We start from the raw sequence: 15,217 nt of genomic DNA, 5'->3' as shown, positions 1-15,217 counted from the left end.
GACGGATGGTTTAGTAGAACAACTTCTTTAGACCTTTAAAAGGATGAGTGTGAAGTATATGAACTTTTAGCATTCACATTGGGATGGTTATCTGCCATCTCTTTGATATGTGTATATCATAGGGGTATAGAGATCTATTGGTGCTTTACCATATAAACTTTTATATAGTCATGATCTAATACTATTAACAAAGTTGAATCTACTTTTGCAATTGCCACAAGTTATTGATGCTAAGTCTTGGGATCAATGTTTAGCAAGTATTCTTCCACTAGTTCAAATAGAGTTTACTGAACACATAGGTGGTGTATAAGTGGGACAACAATGATACTACAACTCCTATCCTTGTCCACTTGCGAAGTACAAAATAGATGATTTAATATTTTTTTGTTTCTTAATTTTATAGTATCTGATTTGTGTAAAGGGCTCCTTGCTTAGTGGAAGGGACCATATTGGGTGTTTGTAACAAGTTGGATTGTGAGTTTATGAGGTTCGGTATAACACTTAACAAGCTAATTGTCCAAAAATTATGTATATGTAGCAATTGAAACACTTTATACAAAGTTTAGGAACAATTCACACCACCTATAAATCTACTAGTGCCTCCTCTTCATGTTCTTTCAAATCCCAACTTTCAACCAAATAACCTTAATTACGATTAATCCTTTTGAAAGGAGAGGATGATGTGAAGTTTAAGTGTATACTATATATTAATATTAGTATAGTAGGATTTTGATCCAAACCACTCACTCCATATATAAGTTAGGGTTTTTTGGTTTTTTAATTAAATATATACTTTTTTTCCATTTCCATATTCCATGCATTCACACACACATATATATTTAATTGTACGTATGTATATGTATGTAATTATGTATGTATGTATGTATGTATGTGTGTGTGTATGTATGTATGTATGTATCCATATGTATATATATATATATATGTATCCATATGTATGTATGTATATATGTATATGTACATACATCTAGACTAGGGTGGTGATATAAAAGGCTAAGAAAAAGGATAAATAATCTCACAAATTAAAGCAAGGTTGCTACAGCACACAAATTTCTCTCTGGATGGCAGTCAACACTTCAGGCCTGACTATCTGGAGCTTGCCATTCACAAGCAAGCAGCCTTTGATGGATGCCATTGCCTGCTCGTGACAACACTCCTTATCACCACTTTTATCACCAGCATTGCCACCACCACCAGCATCATCACTGGGTACTTGCGAGCTCCTCCTCTCCTCATTAATGACAGGAACTTCACTTCCTTTCTCCACATCCTGGGCCACAGTGAAAGCGTTGAGTGGATCCTCCTCTTCCTCATCACAGATCTTTCGTTTCTTTCTCATGTCCTGATCCTTCATCACTGCAAGTGTAGTAGAGGTGGCCTTCTCTTCCTCGTCCTCCCAGCTCCTGCTATCACTACAGAGCTCCTTCGTGCATTCTACCAGCCATGAAGGCCGCACTCCTCCAAAGTAGCAAGAGGATGGAAGCATGCCTATAGCACAGGCTTGCCAGTTCCTCGCCAGTGTCCATCTCTGTCGTTGTGAGCCATTATGGAGACCGTCCTCTTCACCACTCTGCTGCTCGTCTTGTCCTCTCCTCGTTCGTTCGTCTCTACTGGCTCCTCTTCGTTGTTCCTCGGCCCCGCTACGTTTGCTATTCCCAGTTGTAAGAATTATCTCCTGCTGCGTCCTTTTCATCTCTGTCAGCCTTGACTCTAAACTGTTTAGCTCGGCCGGACTCTGGACCACACGAGCCTCGCCGTCGTCACCTAAGTCTTGTCCATTTCCATTTGTAATCGTCGTCGCTGGAGTTTGGAATTGACACAGCTTCTGAGCAAGCCGCGACGTTTTCTCCGCGTAGTATACGTCACCGACGAGCTTGACGAGCCTCGGCTTGACTTTGTGTTGTAGCTCTTGTTTCAGGCACGTGGACAGGAGCTCCCTGGTGAGCTCTTGAGAGATTTGGCCATGGACTCCACCGTTCTCGAGGTAAATCTCCATTTCCGGCTTTACAGTGACCCGCTTCTCTTTGCACTCGAGAAGCCACTCGAGCCAGTCCGTCAGCCTGTTGGCCTCGAGATCGCTGGAGATCTTCGCAACTTCGGTACCGTCTTCGCTGATTGCCGAGTAGCCTGTGCCGTCTGCTATTGCCTCTAAGCCTGCTAGTCGCCTGGTTATCCCGAGAGCCAGCATTGGTAAGATTTGTGGCATTGCGAGAGAGAGCTTGTTTATCGCGAACTTCCAGGAGAGATCCTCGACTGACGCCAGCTTCCTTGCGTTTGATCCAGTAGCTTCCATTTGATCTTCGTTGTTTGCGTCGTCTTTTTCTAGAAGCGCGTCGTCGATTAGTATCGAGACGACTTCCTGCGGCACTGCTAGTGACGCCTTGATGAGTTTTTGGAGTAGCAAATCTCTGTCGTGACGAACTGAAAATGTTTTTCTTAGGAAATAAAAAACGACAATAGAAACTGGAACATTACCTCTTTTCAATTGCTTCTTGTCGTGGCCGCTTAGATCCTCGCATGGAACATAGCTTTTTTGCAGCATGGTCACGTACTCCATGAGGAGAGCTTTAAGATGGGCTCGAGCAGCATGTAAAGTTGTCCTTTGGCGTTGCCAGTAGAAAGCCTTTAGCCACTCTAACGCCTACAAAAAATAGAAAATGTTAATCACAGGGGGAAAAAAATGACAAGAAAAGCATACTAACTTGTTTGCTTGCCATACGTAGCAATGATATCGCAGGAAGTTCTCCGTGAGCAGAATCTAAAATACAAGTGATGGATTTCAAACAAGAAAAAGAAAAGCGAGAGAAAAAAGAACATAGAACATACCATGGCGAATGCTCACTAGCAAGTGAGGAAGCTCTGCCTGGCAAGCTCGTGTTGCCACAGAACCAAACCGGAAATTCTTCTTATCGTCTACTACGCCATTGATGAGCCTGGAAGAACACTCGTCAAAGAGAAACCTCCAAAAAATTCATACTCTACCTCATTATCGACATTGCGTACATCAATCGCAGCAGCTGTTCGGAGAGAACTAAATTCTCTGGAATGTCGTCCCTGAAAAAAGCTGTAACCCTGACTCGTTTTTTCTCACGAAACAAACCTCATCGAAGGATCTCTTAGGTGAATGCTGAGAAGATTGGCCGTGATTTCCACCGCAATCGGGACACGCGCTCTTGCCTGCCATGCCGTAATCTGTGCAAATTCCAAGAATCTCGTCAAAGAAATGGACGAACAAGAGCGTACCCTGTCGATCGCGGCCGATATTCTCGATGAGCAATCCGAGAAGAGCGCAGATCTCACGCAATCCCATTCCTTCCAGCTGCCCCAGGCGACCAGGCGCACATTCTTCTTCTCTTTCGTCTTCTTCTTCATCGCCCGATAAACCCTAAACCCGGGGTTCGAATCCCATTAAAGTAGATTCGAATATTTAAACCGCCGTGATCAACTTTGTCCGGATGCATATATGGAGAGGGTTGGAATATAGAGAATTTAAGCGGGTGGTCAATATTTTCTCCAGGCAGGAAGTTCCTTTGCTAGAGGAAATTGATGATTTTAAAGCAGAACCCAAGGATGTTTTGAATACAATTGCAATAGTGTTGTAATTAATGATTGAAGCAAATTTACAAATTTGCTACTTTAAGTGTGATTCTGACTTCAGAACGTCTTGTTATATTGCTATGATAACCTCTAAAATGACTATGAATATAATGTGTATATATAATTCTGTCCACTATTTAATAATTTTTAATTATTGCTTTCAATTAATGTGTACTCAAGCTTAGTACAAGAGCAACATAGATCTCTTCTCAGATGATTATGGGTTGATTCTCCTTTTGAAGCCAAATCCCATTACTGATAGATTGTAAGTGTTTCTCACATCAAGGAGCATAAGAGCAAAACAACAGAGCAAGAAGGAATAAGGAGCAACGGGGAAAGAAAGAGAACGTGGACAAAGGTTTTCAATCCAACAATTAGTCAAGATCAAGTGAAGATATGGACCAAAGAGAAGTCAAGAGCTTCCCCTTGCTTTACCACCAAATGCTCCGATAGTTATTGAATGTCACAAACAGCAATGCCATCTCTTTCAGCCACAGAGAAGACCACCTTCTTGTGCCATCACACAAGGATTCAAAGAAGAGATTAAAAAAAAAAAAAAGCGATAGAACTTGATTACGGATATATATATATATACAGATACTATAAATAGTTTTTACTTCCTGAGACTTTCTATTTTGCTAGAACTGAAACTTAAAATACACAAAAGGAATGGCAAATCAAAAAGCTGGAATGAGAAAGGTGCTCGTTTGCCGTACCTGTCTTTTTCTGCTTGTTTAATCTGCAGGCTACCTGGACGATAAGAGGCAGCAATGGAAAGTTGATGAGGAGGAGCTCCTTGATCACAGCTGAGAGTGGTGTGAGGCAAGATTGACACAAATTGGACACCAATCCATAGATGCATTAGCAGGGGATGTTTGACCTGAGCTGACTAGAAGGGTCAGTGCCACCCGTGAGCACCTTGACCATAGTTACGGGAGCTTGGAACTAGACTACATGATAAACAATATCTTCAATCCAAGCTCCACAACAGTCTTCAACCAATCCAAGCTCGACAGCAGTGCATTCATGCATCATAAATAATATCTCTAGTATTATTGCGCTTAATTAAGAAACAGAACTGGCAAGAACTTACCTGTGAGCGTTCCTGTTTTACTACGTGCCTCTCTGGTTTTTGTGCATTCTTTTTCAAAGCCCAATCATAATAGAAGCAGCCTAAATCATCTCTAAAGAAACATCTGTGAGCAAAAAATCACAGCCGAAACATTTTGAGATGAAGAAACTATCCAACTGTGGCATTGGATCAATACCAAAACAACTTTCCTGTAAGTTGGTTTTTTAAGCCTTTTGAATGTTGCAATCAGCACAAGACACCGCTCCCCGCCACTCGGCTTCCACCGCCGCTAAAACCATCACCAGCCAAGTCCCTGTTAACTCCTGCATCTCTTTCAGCCAAGTTGTCTGGAGTAGAGGTTATCATGATCGATGCATCGCATCCCATCCTGGGTGGACATCAGCCAAGATTTTAACAAGGAGAAGTTCCCCAGTCAATCCATCAACTATCGAAAAAGAGTCAACTTTGGTCAGCCTCAGAAGCATTAGAAATCAATCCCATGTCCAAAGTGTGATATTACATTACATTACATCAGCGGGGCAAGCATGAATTCTAATTTAAAATGTCCTCAATTTTCCTCCAACAAAGGAACTTGGAGCAAATGTTGACCATCCTCTGTCCATTCCAATATATGCATCTGCAGATTCGGGCATGTCAACGTTGATCACCACGGCTATAGATGTTCATAATGAGCAGCAGGTGCCATTGAGAAAACTCTTCTGCAATCTCTTCAACCGTCGACCGAGGCATTTCAGTGTGAGTTGCAGCCACCGGAAAGCTAGCATTTCCCATCTGTAATGTAACCATCTTTACCTGGGCTACAGAGTTGCAAAAGGCACTAACTCTCAGCCGTTTCACGTTAAACTTCCCTTAGCCACATTCTCCAAACCTGGCCAAACTTCACAAGCTTGCCCCATTCCTTTGCAACAACGTAAAAATGCTACACCCCGTTGAGTGACATGACTGGTTTGGGAATCATGTGAGTCTCACCCTTAGCATTGCTGATAAGCTCTTCTACATCTGTAGAGATTTTTGTCGAGTGAATGGCAAACGTCTTGTTGCCAAGAATGGCTGAAAGCTGCAGCCTGCAGCCATTGGAAACCAACACATCTGCATCCACGAAGACCACTCTCCGCGGCTTCCAAGTTTTGCACTTCAGAGTTTCTGGAGTTCTAACTGCAATGGCCAGGCTCCCGGGGTGATCATACTGACACACCACCCGGACCTCGAACAGCCCCAAGTGCTCCACAAACGCTTGCAAGAGATCTAAAAGCTGAGGAATCCTGTGCTGAGAAGCAACAAAGACTGAAGTGTCACCTGAGTGGTCTGGGATGAGGCCTGGCGTGAATGTCATCATAGCTGACAAGTCCTGGCAGACGACCTTGCGTGCATACATGGAAAAGAAATCAACTATATTGTAGAAGCGTCGATCCAGCAGGTTAGGGCAGCACAGTGAGATTCAAACTGAATTCGATAAGACTAGGATGTACCTGGGAAGTTCTGCTCCAAGGCTTCCTGCGTTGCCCGTGGAGTAACATAGTAACAAAAGAAGCTGCTTGACTACAAGCTTTTAAGAGCGAGATATTCGTCTCGGGCAAACTTGAATTAACATTGCGAATGGAGTGCTGCGATCGCGTCGTCCCTTGTCTCCTTCGTTCCGTCTTATGCTTGTCTTACAGAATTCATGGATGCTCCTCTTCCTGTGAAATCTGTTCGTCTTCTCGAGCTGCTGCTGCCTTTGGTGAGGCCGAGGCTGGCGGTCGTGAACTCAAATGTGACGTACACGCGGGAGGTCCTATGCTGCTAGGGAGTCTCCCAGACCACGAGTGGATTTTCATGTCCTTGTTATGAGTCTTGAGGATATTTGCAAGCTCCATGCAAAGATCACATATGGTTGCGTTCTTGCTGTTGTTCTGATTGACGACGACAGCCCAGAGTTCTTTACGCAAGTTCACTACTGTGTGGTATTATATTCTAGTGCCCACTAAAGTGCGCCATGCAGGTCCTTGCCATGCTGAAGTGTTTAGATTTCGTCTTGAGCCTTCTGTTGGTGTTGAGGCTATCTGTTTTCAGGTTTGTTTCATGTACGAGATATTAAAGGTTTTGCAAAAGAATATACTGCTTTCTATACGCGCTTCTCGAAAAAAGACCACGCAAAGAACGTAGATGTCGAGGATCTCTCCTGAAGTTCGCGATAAATAAGCTCTCTCTCGCCAGGGACAATCAAGGCAATAGGAGCCCGCACAGGGAGCTCGTTTGAAACACGAGCTACAACAGTAAGTCAAGCTGAGGCTCTCGTCAAGCTCGTCGGTGACGTAAACTACGCGGAGAAAACGTCGCAGATTGGTGTCAAATCCAAGCTCCAGTGACGACGATTCCAAATGGGAATGGACAAGACTGCCAAGCTCGAGTGTGGTCCAGAGTCCGGCCTAGCTAAACAGTTTCGAGTGTCAAGGCTGACAGAGATGAAAAGGACGCAGCAGGAGATAAATTCTCACGACTGGGAATAGCGAACGCAGCGGGGAAAAGAAAACGCCACTAGAGACGAAAGAGGGACGACAGGACAAGACGAGCAGCAGGGTGGCGGAAGAGGATGGTCTCCATAATGGCTCACAACGACGGAGATGGACACTGGCAACTTTGGAGCGAGGCTATGGCTGGTAGAATGCACGAGGGAGCTCTGGAGCGGTGTCAGCGGCCTGGGAGGACGAGGACGAGAAGGCGAACACTACCACACCTACAGCGATGAAGCATCAGGACACGAGAAAGAAACGAAAGACCTGTGAGGAGGAGGAAGATCCACTCGACGCTTTTACTGCGGTCCGGGAGGAAGTGGAGCTGGCGTCCCTGTGTACTGCTGAAAACGGCCGCATTAATCAGGAGAGGACGAGCTCGCAAGTACCTAGGTGGTGGTGGCAACTCTCCTGGCGGTGGTAAAAGCAGCGACGAGGAGTGTCGTCACGAGAAGGCTGTGGCGTCTTTCAGAGCCTGCTTTGTGAATGGCGAGCTCCAGACACTCGGGCCTGAGCTGTTTGACTGGCACCCAGAGAGAAATCCGTGTGCTGAAGCGCGATGGCCCTCCCGTTTCGTCGTTATATAAGTGAGAGTCCCACCTGTGTATCTGTATACCACCTGTGCCTATTTGCAACCCCGACCAGAGTTCCATCTGTGGACGAGGACGAGAGCTTGCCTGTCCCCCACTAGCTACGTACCTCACGCTTCGTCTACACGAAACGAATGGAGAAAGCGAAAGCGAAATCCTCACAAACCACACCAGCTACGTGAACGACTTTGCGCGGGCGTCCTCCCGGTCAGCCGGAGCGTGACGCCGCGATAAGCTCGTCGCAGTCGATCCCCGTCGAGTCGACCAAAGGGATCTCGTCGTTTTGATCCGAGAAGTGGTATTTCTGGCCTACCGCTCGCAGCAGCTGGTAGACTTCGTAGGAAGAAGGTCGCTCCTTTGGATTTGCGGCAACGCACGAGATGGCTATCTTCAGAAACTGCATCTGCTCGGCGTCCACCTCGGCCCCTTTCAGCGAGCTCTGGATCACGCTCCCAAGTGTGCCGTTCTGGGACTGCATTCCCACCCAGTCGACGAGATTCCCCCGGAAACCATCCTCAGACACCACCTCCACAGGCTTTTGGCCGGTTGTCAGCTGGAGCAACACCACGCCGAAGCTGTATACGTCTCCTCTCGCGGTCGCCACCAAGGTCCTCAAATACTCGGGCGCTACGTGCCCGACGTCTCCGAAGTCTCCATTGACAAACGTGCTGATGTGGGTGTCAACCGGGTTCATGAGGCGGGCGAGGCCAAAGTCCGTGATTCTGGCCTCAAAGTCCTCGTCGAGCAAAATGCTGCTAGCACTGATGTTCCGGTGGATGATCCTCGGGTTGCAGCTATGGTGGAGCCACGCCAACCCCCTGGCCGCTCCGACAGCCACCCGAAGCCTCTTGGGCCAGTCGAGCGTAAACTCCCCCGTCCCATGCAGCCAGTCTTTCAAGCTCCCATTCGGCATGTACTTGTAAACCAGCAGCTTCTCGGCGTCGGCGACGCAGTAGCCGAGCAAAGGCACCAAGTTGCGGTGCTTGAGCTTGCCGAGAATCTCCATCTCCGACTTGAACTGCTTATCCGCGTGAGCCGAGAGCTTGAGCCTCTTGATCGCGAGCACGGACCCGTCCTGAAGCGTGGCCTTGTAGATCACACCTGTGCGGCCGGAGCCGATGACGTTCTCCGGCGAGAAGTCGTTGGTCGCGGCCATGAGGTCCGTCAGCTTCAACTTGGTAAGAGGCTTCTCGAACAGTGACACGGTCACCGACTGTGGAGCTCGGATCCTCTTGGCCCACTTGTGCTCGTCTCTTGCTCCTCCACCTTTGATGGGCCGGACTCTCACCGGGAAGAAGCAAATGAAAGCCACCGCCGCCCCCACGAGAGCTAAAACTCCGCCAGCCGCGATGCCCGCTATCAGTGCCGCGCTCGTCTTCTTCTTCCCAGAGCACTGGTTACGTAGAGGCTGACCGCACAGCCCTGGATTGCTGGCAAAGGCGCTAGACGGGAAGTTCCGGCCAAGGAAAGATGACGGAATTGGCCCCGAGAACTGGTTGTTGGAGACGTCAAACTTGGTTAGCCGCGGAAGAACTCCAATCTGTCCGGGAATGGGTCCCGAGAATCTGTTCTGGCTCAAGTCGAGATTGTTGAGATAGGTGCAATTGTTGAAGGAGGTATCGATGGATCCCGAGAAGGAATTCTCGTGGATGTCGAAGGCCACCAGGTATGGAAGAATGCTGCAAACGTTGGCTGGAATGCTGCCGCTGAGCTCGTTCTGTGAGAGATCGAGGGTCGTGAGGCTGGAGCACTTGTCCAGGCCTCGAGGAAATTCCCCCGTGAACCCGGATCCTGGAAGAGAGATGCCATACACTCTGGAATCGTTCGGGTGGAGGCAAGTGATCCCGGCGAAGTTGCAGATGTTAGACGTCGGCGGGAAGACCCACGAGTCGAGGAAGCGCATGGGATCCCTGAACGAGCTCTTGAACTCCCTGAGGCACTCGACGTCGCTCTGGCAAGAAATTACCTCGAGAAGCAGCGCGATGACGAGAATGCTCGATAATCCGGCCCTGGCCGCCTCCATCGCCGCGAGATTCCAGGAGCTCGACCGATATTTCGAGGCGCTCGACACACCTTGATTTCTAGCGGGACCGCAGCAGCTCGCAATCCTATCCCGCTCGCCTCTCCCTAAAGCCCTAGCCCTGCCGCCTTCTCTCCCTTTGCATTATCCTAGCGTGTGCTCTGGGGCCGCCATAGCCAATTCCATGAAAAATGCGCACGGACGGCCTAGATTGCGTTCTTCGGTCAAGGCTAGGAATCCACGGCAGGTGTTGCGCAATTTTCAACGGCGTGGATCTCACGTAGCAAAGTCTTTGGAAAACTCTGTCTGGTCAAAAAGGCGGGAGCGCCGTGGTCTTTCCGCCATGATCCTCCCTGGTGGTGTTGTGTTGACTTTTCTTGACTGTGAGACTGGGGACTTTAATTATGGATCGTTGATTGGAATTCAAATTTTTAAACAAAGACTATTTTCAAACAAAGAGAGACATTTTCATAATCAGGTTCTTCTTGACTATCATATGGCCAGAATCAAGCTCAAGACGATCAAGAAGCTAGACAAACTGGAGAATATGAGAATTGGAGAGGACCCTCGGATAGCCTCCAGCACCTCGGATTGCCAGCTCCTGCGTGGGCATTCGTTACGTAGAGGCTGACCGCACAGTACTGGATTGCTGGCGAAGACGCTAGAGTCAAACGTGGTTAAAGATGATGGAATTGGCCCCGAGAACTGGTTGTTGGAGACGTCAAACTTGGTTAGCCGCGGAAGAACTCCAATCTGTCCGGGAATGGGTCCCGAGAATCTGTTCTGGCTCAAGTCGAGATTGTTGAGATAGGTGCAATTGTTGAAGGAGGTATCGATGGATCCCGAGAAGGAATTCTCGTGGATGTCGAAGGCCACCAGGTATGGAAGAATGCTGCAAACGTTGGGTGGAATGCTGCCGCTGAGCTCGTTCTGTGAGAGATCGAGGGTCGTGAGGCTGGAGCACTTGTCCAGGCCTCGAGGAAATTCCCCCGTGAACCCGGATCCTGGAAGAGAGATGCCATACACTCTGGAATCGTTCGGGTGGAGGCAAGTGATCCCGGCGAAGTTGCAGATGTTAGACGTCGGCGGGAAGACCCACGAGTCGAGGAAGCGCATGGGATCCCTGAACGAGCTCTTGAACTCCCTGAGGCACTCGACGTCGCTCTGGCAAGAAATTACCTCGAGAAGCAGCGCGATGACGAGAATGCTCGATAATCCGGCCCTGGCCGCCTCCATCGCCGCGAGATTCCAGGAGCTCGACCGATATTTCGAGGCGCTCGACACACCTTGATTTCTAGCGGGACCGCAGCAGCTCGCAATCCTATCCCGCTCGCCTCTCCCTAAAGCCCTAGCCCTGCCGCCTTCTCTCCCTTTGCATTATCCTAGCGTGTGCTCTGGGGCCGCCATAGCCAATTCCATGAAAAATGCGCACGGACGGCCTAGATTGCGTTCTTCGGTCAAGGCTAGGAATCCACGGCAGGTGTTGCGCAATTTTCAACGGCGTGGATCTCACGTAGCAAAGTCTTTGGAAAACTCTGTCTGGTCAAAAAGGCGGGAGCGCCGTGATCGTTCCGCCATGATCCTCCCTGGTGGTGTTGTGTTGACTTTTCTTGACTGTGAGACTGGGGACTTTAAATATGGATCGTTGATTGGAGTTCAAATTTTTAAACAAAGAGAGACAATTTCATAATCAAGTTCGTGTTGACTATCATATGGCCAGAATCAAGCTCAAGACGATCAAGAAGCTAGACAAACTGGAGAATATGAGAATTGGAGAGGACCCTCGGATAGCCTCCAGCACCTCGGATTGCCAGCTCCTGCGTGGGCATTCGTTACGTAGAGGCTGACCGCACAGTCCTGGATTGCTGGCGAAGACGCTAGAGTCAAACGTGGTTAAAGATGATGGAATTGGCCCCGAGAACTGGTTGGAAGAGACGCCAAACTTGGTTAGCCGGGGAAGAACTCCAAGATGTCCGGGGATGGACCCCGAGAATCTGTTCTCGCTCAGGTCGAGATTGTTGAGATAGATGCAATTGCTGAAGGAGGTCTCGATGGATCCCGAGAAGGAATTCTCGTGGATGTCGAAGGTCACGAGGTATGGAAGAATGCGGCAAACGTTGGGCGGAATGGCCCCGCTGAGCTCGTTCTGGGAGAGGTCAAGAACCGTGAGGCTGGAGCATTTGTCCAGGCCTCGAGGAAATTCCCCCATGAGCCCGGATCCTGGAAGAGAGATGCTATACACTCTGGAATCGCCCGGGTGGAGGCAAGTGATCCCGGCGAAGTTGCAGATGTTAGACGTCGGCGGGAAGACCCACGAGTCGAGGAAGCGCATGGGATCCCTGAACGAGCTCTTGAACTCCCTGAGGCACTCGACGTCGCTCCAGCAGGAAATTCTCTGGAGGAAAAGAGTTGTCAATACGAGAAGAACTCTTACGAATCCAAGCTCCATTGCTCGCATAGGGGAATTTCAAATTTCGAGATTTTAAAAACCGTAGCAGTACCTCTTAATAACATATTTCAAGGAGACCATTTGTAAGGGTTGTTCCTGTTGTTTTTACTACTGGAGCTCTACAATTGAGTTTAATATTTATGCTGTGTATGTTCGGGTTGAATTCCACATTCAGAGTGAAGAGCGTTGATAGCACGCTAAGGATGATTGTTTTAAAGCCCAACTAAAGCCTCCTCCTCCTCGACAGCTTCCAGCCCCTCATCCCGTAGCGTCCTTAATCCTTGCTGCTCCAGTCTTTAAACAAAGTCAATCAAATAATTTATTCTTATAAGCTGCTAGATCTGGAAGACATTCTTGTTAGCTTTTATTACAATATATTTTCATTCATTCATTCATACTATTTACAAGGTCTTGCAGCATGAGACCGGCAGATCAAATATGCCATAGTGACAATTGGTCATACCTGTTTGTCGTCTTTGTCATGTTGTTGTTCATTAAGGCTTTAGATGTTATTTTATTGTCCTCATTAAACATGCTAAAATATTATAGTGTTGCTCCTGTAATTATTATATCCTAGTGATATCAATGCAAGGACTAAAGCCAAGTATTTTGCTAGTGAAGGAAGATCCTTCACTGAAGTGGAGTCTAAGTTTGATTTATTGGACAATTATGAGTTTGATTTTTAGAAGATATTTATTGATTATTGTGAGAAGACAATAATTTGTGAAATTGAATGAAATATTTTTATTAATAAATTACGCAATAAGGATTTCCTAGATGAAAATTATAATATTAGTTTATAACTTTTAATGTTTACAAAAGAAAACCTTATAAATAAATTAATATTTTCAAATAAAAAATATACATATAATATTTATAACAACATAATTTTTAAATCATAATAAAAGTATTATATTATATTAAGATATTTAGATAATAAGTAAAGCAACAATATAATATGTAATATTTTATCTAAAGATTAAGACTCCTTTTATTATTGTCTTTATCTATAGTGTCTACAGCTGATTCTCACTCTCTACTCAGGTAGTGTGGAGTGTCATCTATTTGCTATCTTTTTGTATTTATTTAAGGAGTATATTTATTACTACTATTCATAGTATGAAGTGAACCCCAAACTTCTACTTATGTGATTTAAACTCAAGATGAACCCATATCAAGATTAGGATTTTTTTATTAATTACCAAAATAAGTATAAATCCTAAAAACCATACTTTTAAAAGGGCATTAAAACTTAATCTTTTCTCCTCCATTTTATTTGTTGTTTTGTTGTCTCCCTTTCTCTCAATGAGCTATTGATAGTTTGAACATCTAATATCAACAGTTTTCAATCAGATCTCAATACTTTATAATAATCAAACCAGAATATTCAATATAACACTTCACTTGTAGGTGTAATAAATTAGCATTAACAATAGCTTCTTAGTTTAAAGCTAAATATTGGTATGACAACAAAGTTTGATAGCATGGGTCTGAGTTTCATGACTTTCTTAACTAAGTTTGGCTTCAAAGATCAATTATAATATTTTCAACAAAGTGCTACTTGCAATTTGTTGAAAGCAAATTGAAAGTAAATTTGTGCTACTTGCAATACTTTAAAAGGGTACAACCCTTTTAAAGCTTGGAGTTATTTCCTTAAAAGTTTTCTTAATGTGACCAGTATTTATAAATATTAGTCTTTGGCACACATCCTTAATGGGTGTTAAGGCTTAATAGTCACAATCACTATTTTGTTTCTAGTTATCAATATAAATTGTCTAAGGAAAGAAAATGGGAGGTTAATGCTCTTACTCAATACAATTATCTTGCATCTTCATTTAAATTGTGTATTATCCAAGTATACATATTATAACATTTTAATATCTACAAAGCATTAGAAATGATCTAATGATAATTTTGTTAGCCCTATATGCACAAGTATATTGAACACTTTATTCATACTTACAATATGCATCAATGAACCAAATTGCCTTAATATGCTTTATTTTGTCTTCTCCAAAGAGAAAATATTTGTCTTATTTTGTACTTTCTTGCTTTAGGGTCTTTGAATATATTATTTTGGAAAATCAATTGGCCATAATAAGAATATTGTCAAATCCACAAAAATATGAAAGATTAGTAAGGAAATAAATTCTTGCTATGTTACAATAGAATTAATGGAGACTAACTGGTTGAGCTTATTTATAAGAAGATTTTTCACCTTTATAAATTGCTATATAATGTTGTTAATGATTAAAGGCCTCAATTTATTTTTATTGTAAATAACTAAAGAGAATGACCTGAGAGACGATTCATAAAGATTTAAATATAAAATAAAAGGCCTATAAAAAAAAGTGGAGGAATTGAAATACTTAAGGTTAAACATCATTGAATTTGAATAATGTGCCTTCAAAATTCAAGAGTTAAGGGTTTTAAATTTAAATATCCTTGGGTTTAAATAGTATTGAGTTAGGTGACCTCAAAATTTAAAAGCTAAATATTATCATAGGGGTTTTGGGTTTGATTTTGTTGGTTGGTGAATGAAACACACCATATGTTGAGATGTTATTAAATATTATTATAGAAGGTTTGGGTATAAATATTACTGGGCTAGGTGACCACAAAATTCAATAATTATTATAAGGCTCTTAGGTCTAAACATCATTGGGATTGAATAAAAGAATCATACCATATATTCAGATTTCACTCAATATTATCATAGGGGTCCTAGGTTTAATTTTGTTTAAAAAATCATACCACATGTTGAGATTAACATCTTGGGAGAGTTGTGATTCTCATCTTTCATTCATAAAGGCATGGTAAATTATAAAAAACTAAAAAGAACAATTCAAGAAATGTTTCGTAAAAGTTTACATGGAAAAGGAAAAGTCTTATTAATAAAAATGCACCTTATTTTATAATTAATTGAGGGTCTTGGGATAGTTGAGGTTAAGTGTCTTT

General features: G+C 44.5%; 2 protein-coding genes across 3 annotated transcripts; both read right to left on the bottom strand.

Moving 5' to 3' along the window:
- Positions 1–1,018: 1,018 nt before the first annotated feature.
- LOC9647836 lies at positions 1,019–5,074 on the bottom strand. Its single transcript, XM_002980299.2, has 9 exons — positions 4,941–5,074; positions 4,709–4,811; positions 3,262–3,381; positions 3,119–3,210; positions 3,001–3,072; positions 2,845–2,951; positions 2,721–2,776; positions 2,494–2,659; positions 1,019–2,439 (listed from the first exon to the last, which is right to left on the bottom strand). Exons 1-9 carry the CDS (start codon positions 5,072–5,074, stop codon positions 1,055–1,057), a joined length of 2,235 nt encoding a protein of 744 aa, XP_002980345.2. The 3' UTR covers positions 1,019–1,054.
- Positions 5,075–6,740: 1,666 nt separating this feature from the next.
- On the bottom strand, positions 6,741–11,243 carry LOC9647834 (probably inactive leucine-rich repeat receptor-like protein kinase At5g48380). Of its 2 annotated transcripts, XM_024685354.1 has the most exons (2): positions 10,519–11,243; positions 6,741–9,285 (listed from the first exon to the last, which is right to left on the bottom strand). In XM_024685354.1, exons 1-2 carry the CDS (start codon positions 11,044–11,046, stop codon positions 7,999–8,001), a joined length of 1,815 nt encoding a protein of 604 aa, XP_024541122.1. In that variant the 5' UTR covers positions 11,047–11,243; the 3' UTR covers positions 6,741–7,998. The 2 variants fall into 2 exon arrangements, with proteins under 2 accessions (XP_024541122.1, XP_002980343.1); XM_002980297.2 differs by lacking the exon at positions 10,519–11,243 and having other exon boundaries at positions 6,741–10,010.
- Between the last annotated feature and the right edge of the window lie 3,974 nt (positions 11,244–15,217).

The sequence above is a fragment of the Selaginella moellendorffii genome, unplaced genomic scaffold, assembly GCF_000143415.4.
Source record: "Selaginella moellendorffii unplaced genomic scaffold, v1.0 SELMOscaffold_44, whole genome shotgun sequence".
Taxonomy (NCBI): domain Eukaryota; kingdom Viridiplantae; phylum Streptophyta; class Lycopodiopsida; order Selaginellales; family Selaginellaceae; genus Selaginella; species Selaginella moellendorffii.
Note: the sequence above shows the minus strand (reverse complement) of the source record. Positions and strands in the feature narration are given on the sequence as shown.

Coding starts and splice junctions, on each gene's coding strand:
- LOC9647836 (XM_002980299.2), bottom strand. CDS start 5,074: ATGGGATGCGATGCATCGATCATGATAACCTCTACTCCAGACAACTTG. Junction 3,382..4,708: donor TAAAACAGGAACGCTCACAG/GTAAGTTCTTGC, acceptor GCGATGAAGAAG/AAGACGAAAGAGAAGAAGAA. Junction 2,660..2,720: donor TACGTATGGCAAGCAAACAA/GTTAGTATGCTT, acceptor TATTTTTTGTAG/GCGTTAGAGTGGCTAAAGGC.
- LOC9647834 (XM_024685354.1), bottom strand. CDS start 11,046: ATGGAGGCGGCCAGGGCCGGATTATCGAGCATTCTCGTCATCGCGCTG. Junction 9,286..10,518: donor AGTTTGACGTCTCCAACAAC/CAGTTCTCGGGG, acceptor GTCTCCAACAAC/CAGTTCTCGGGGCCAATTCC.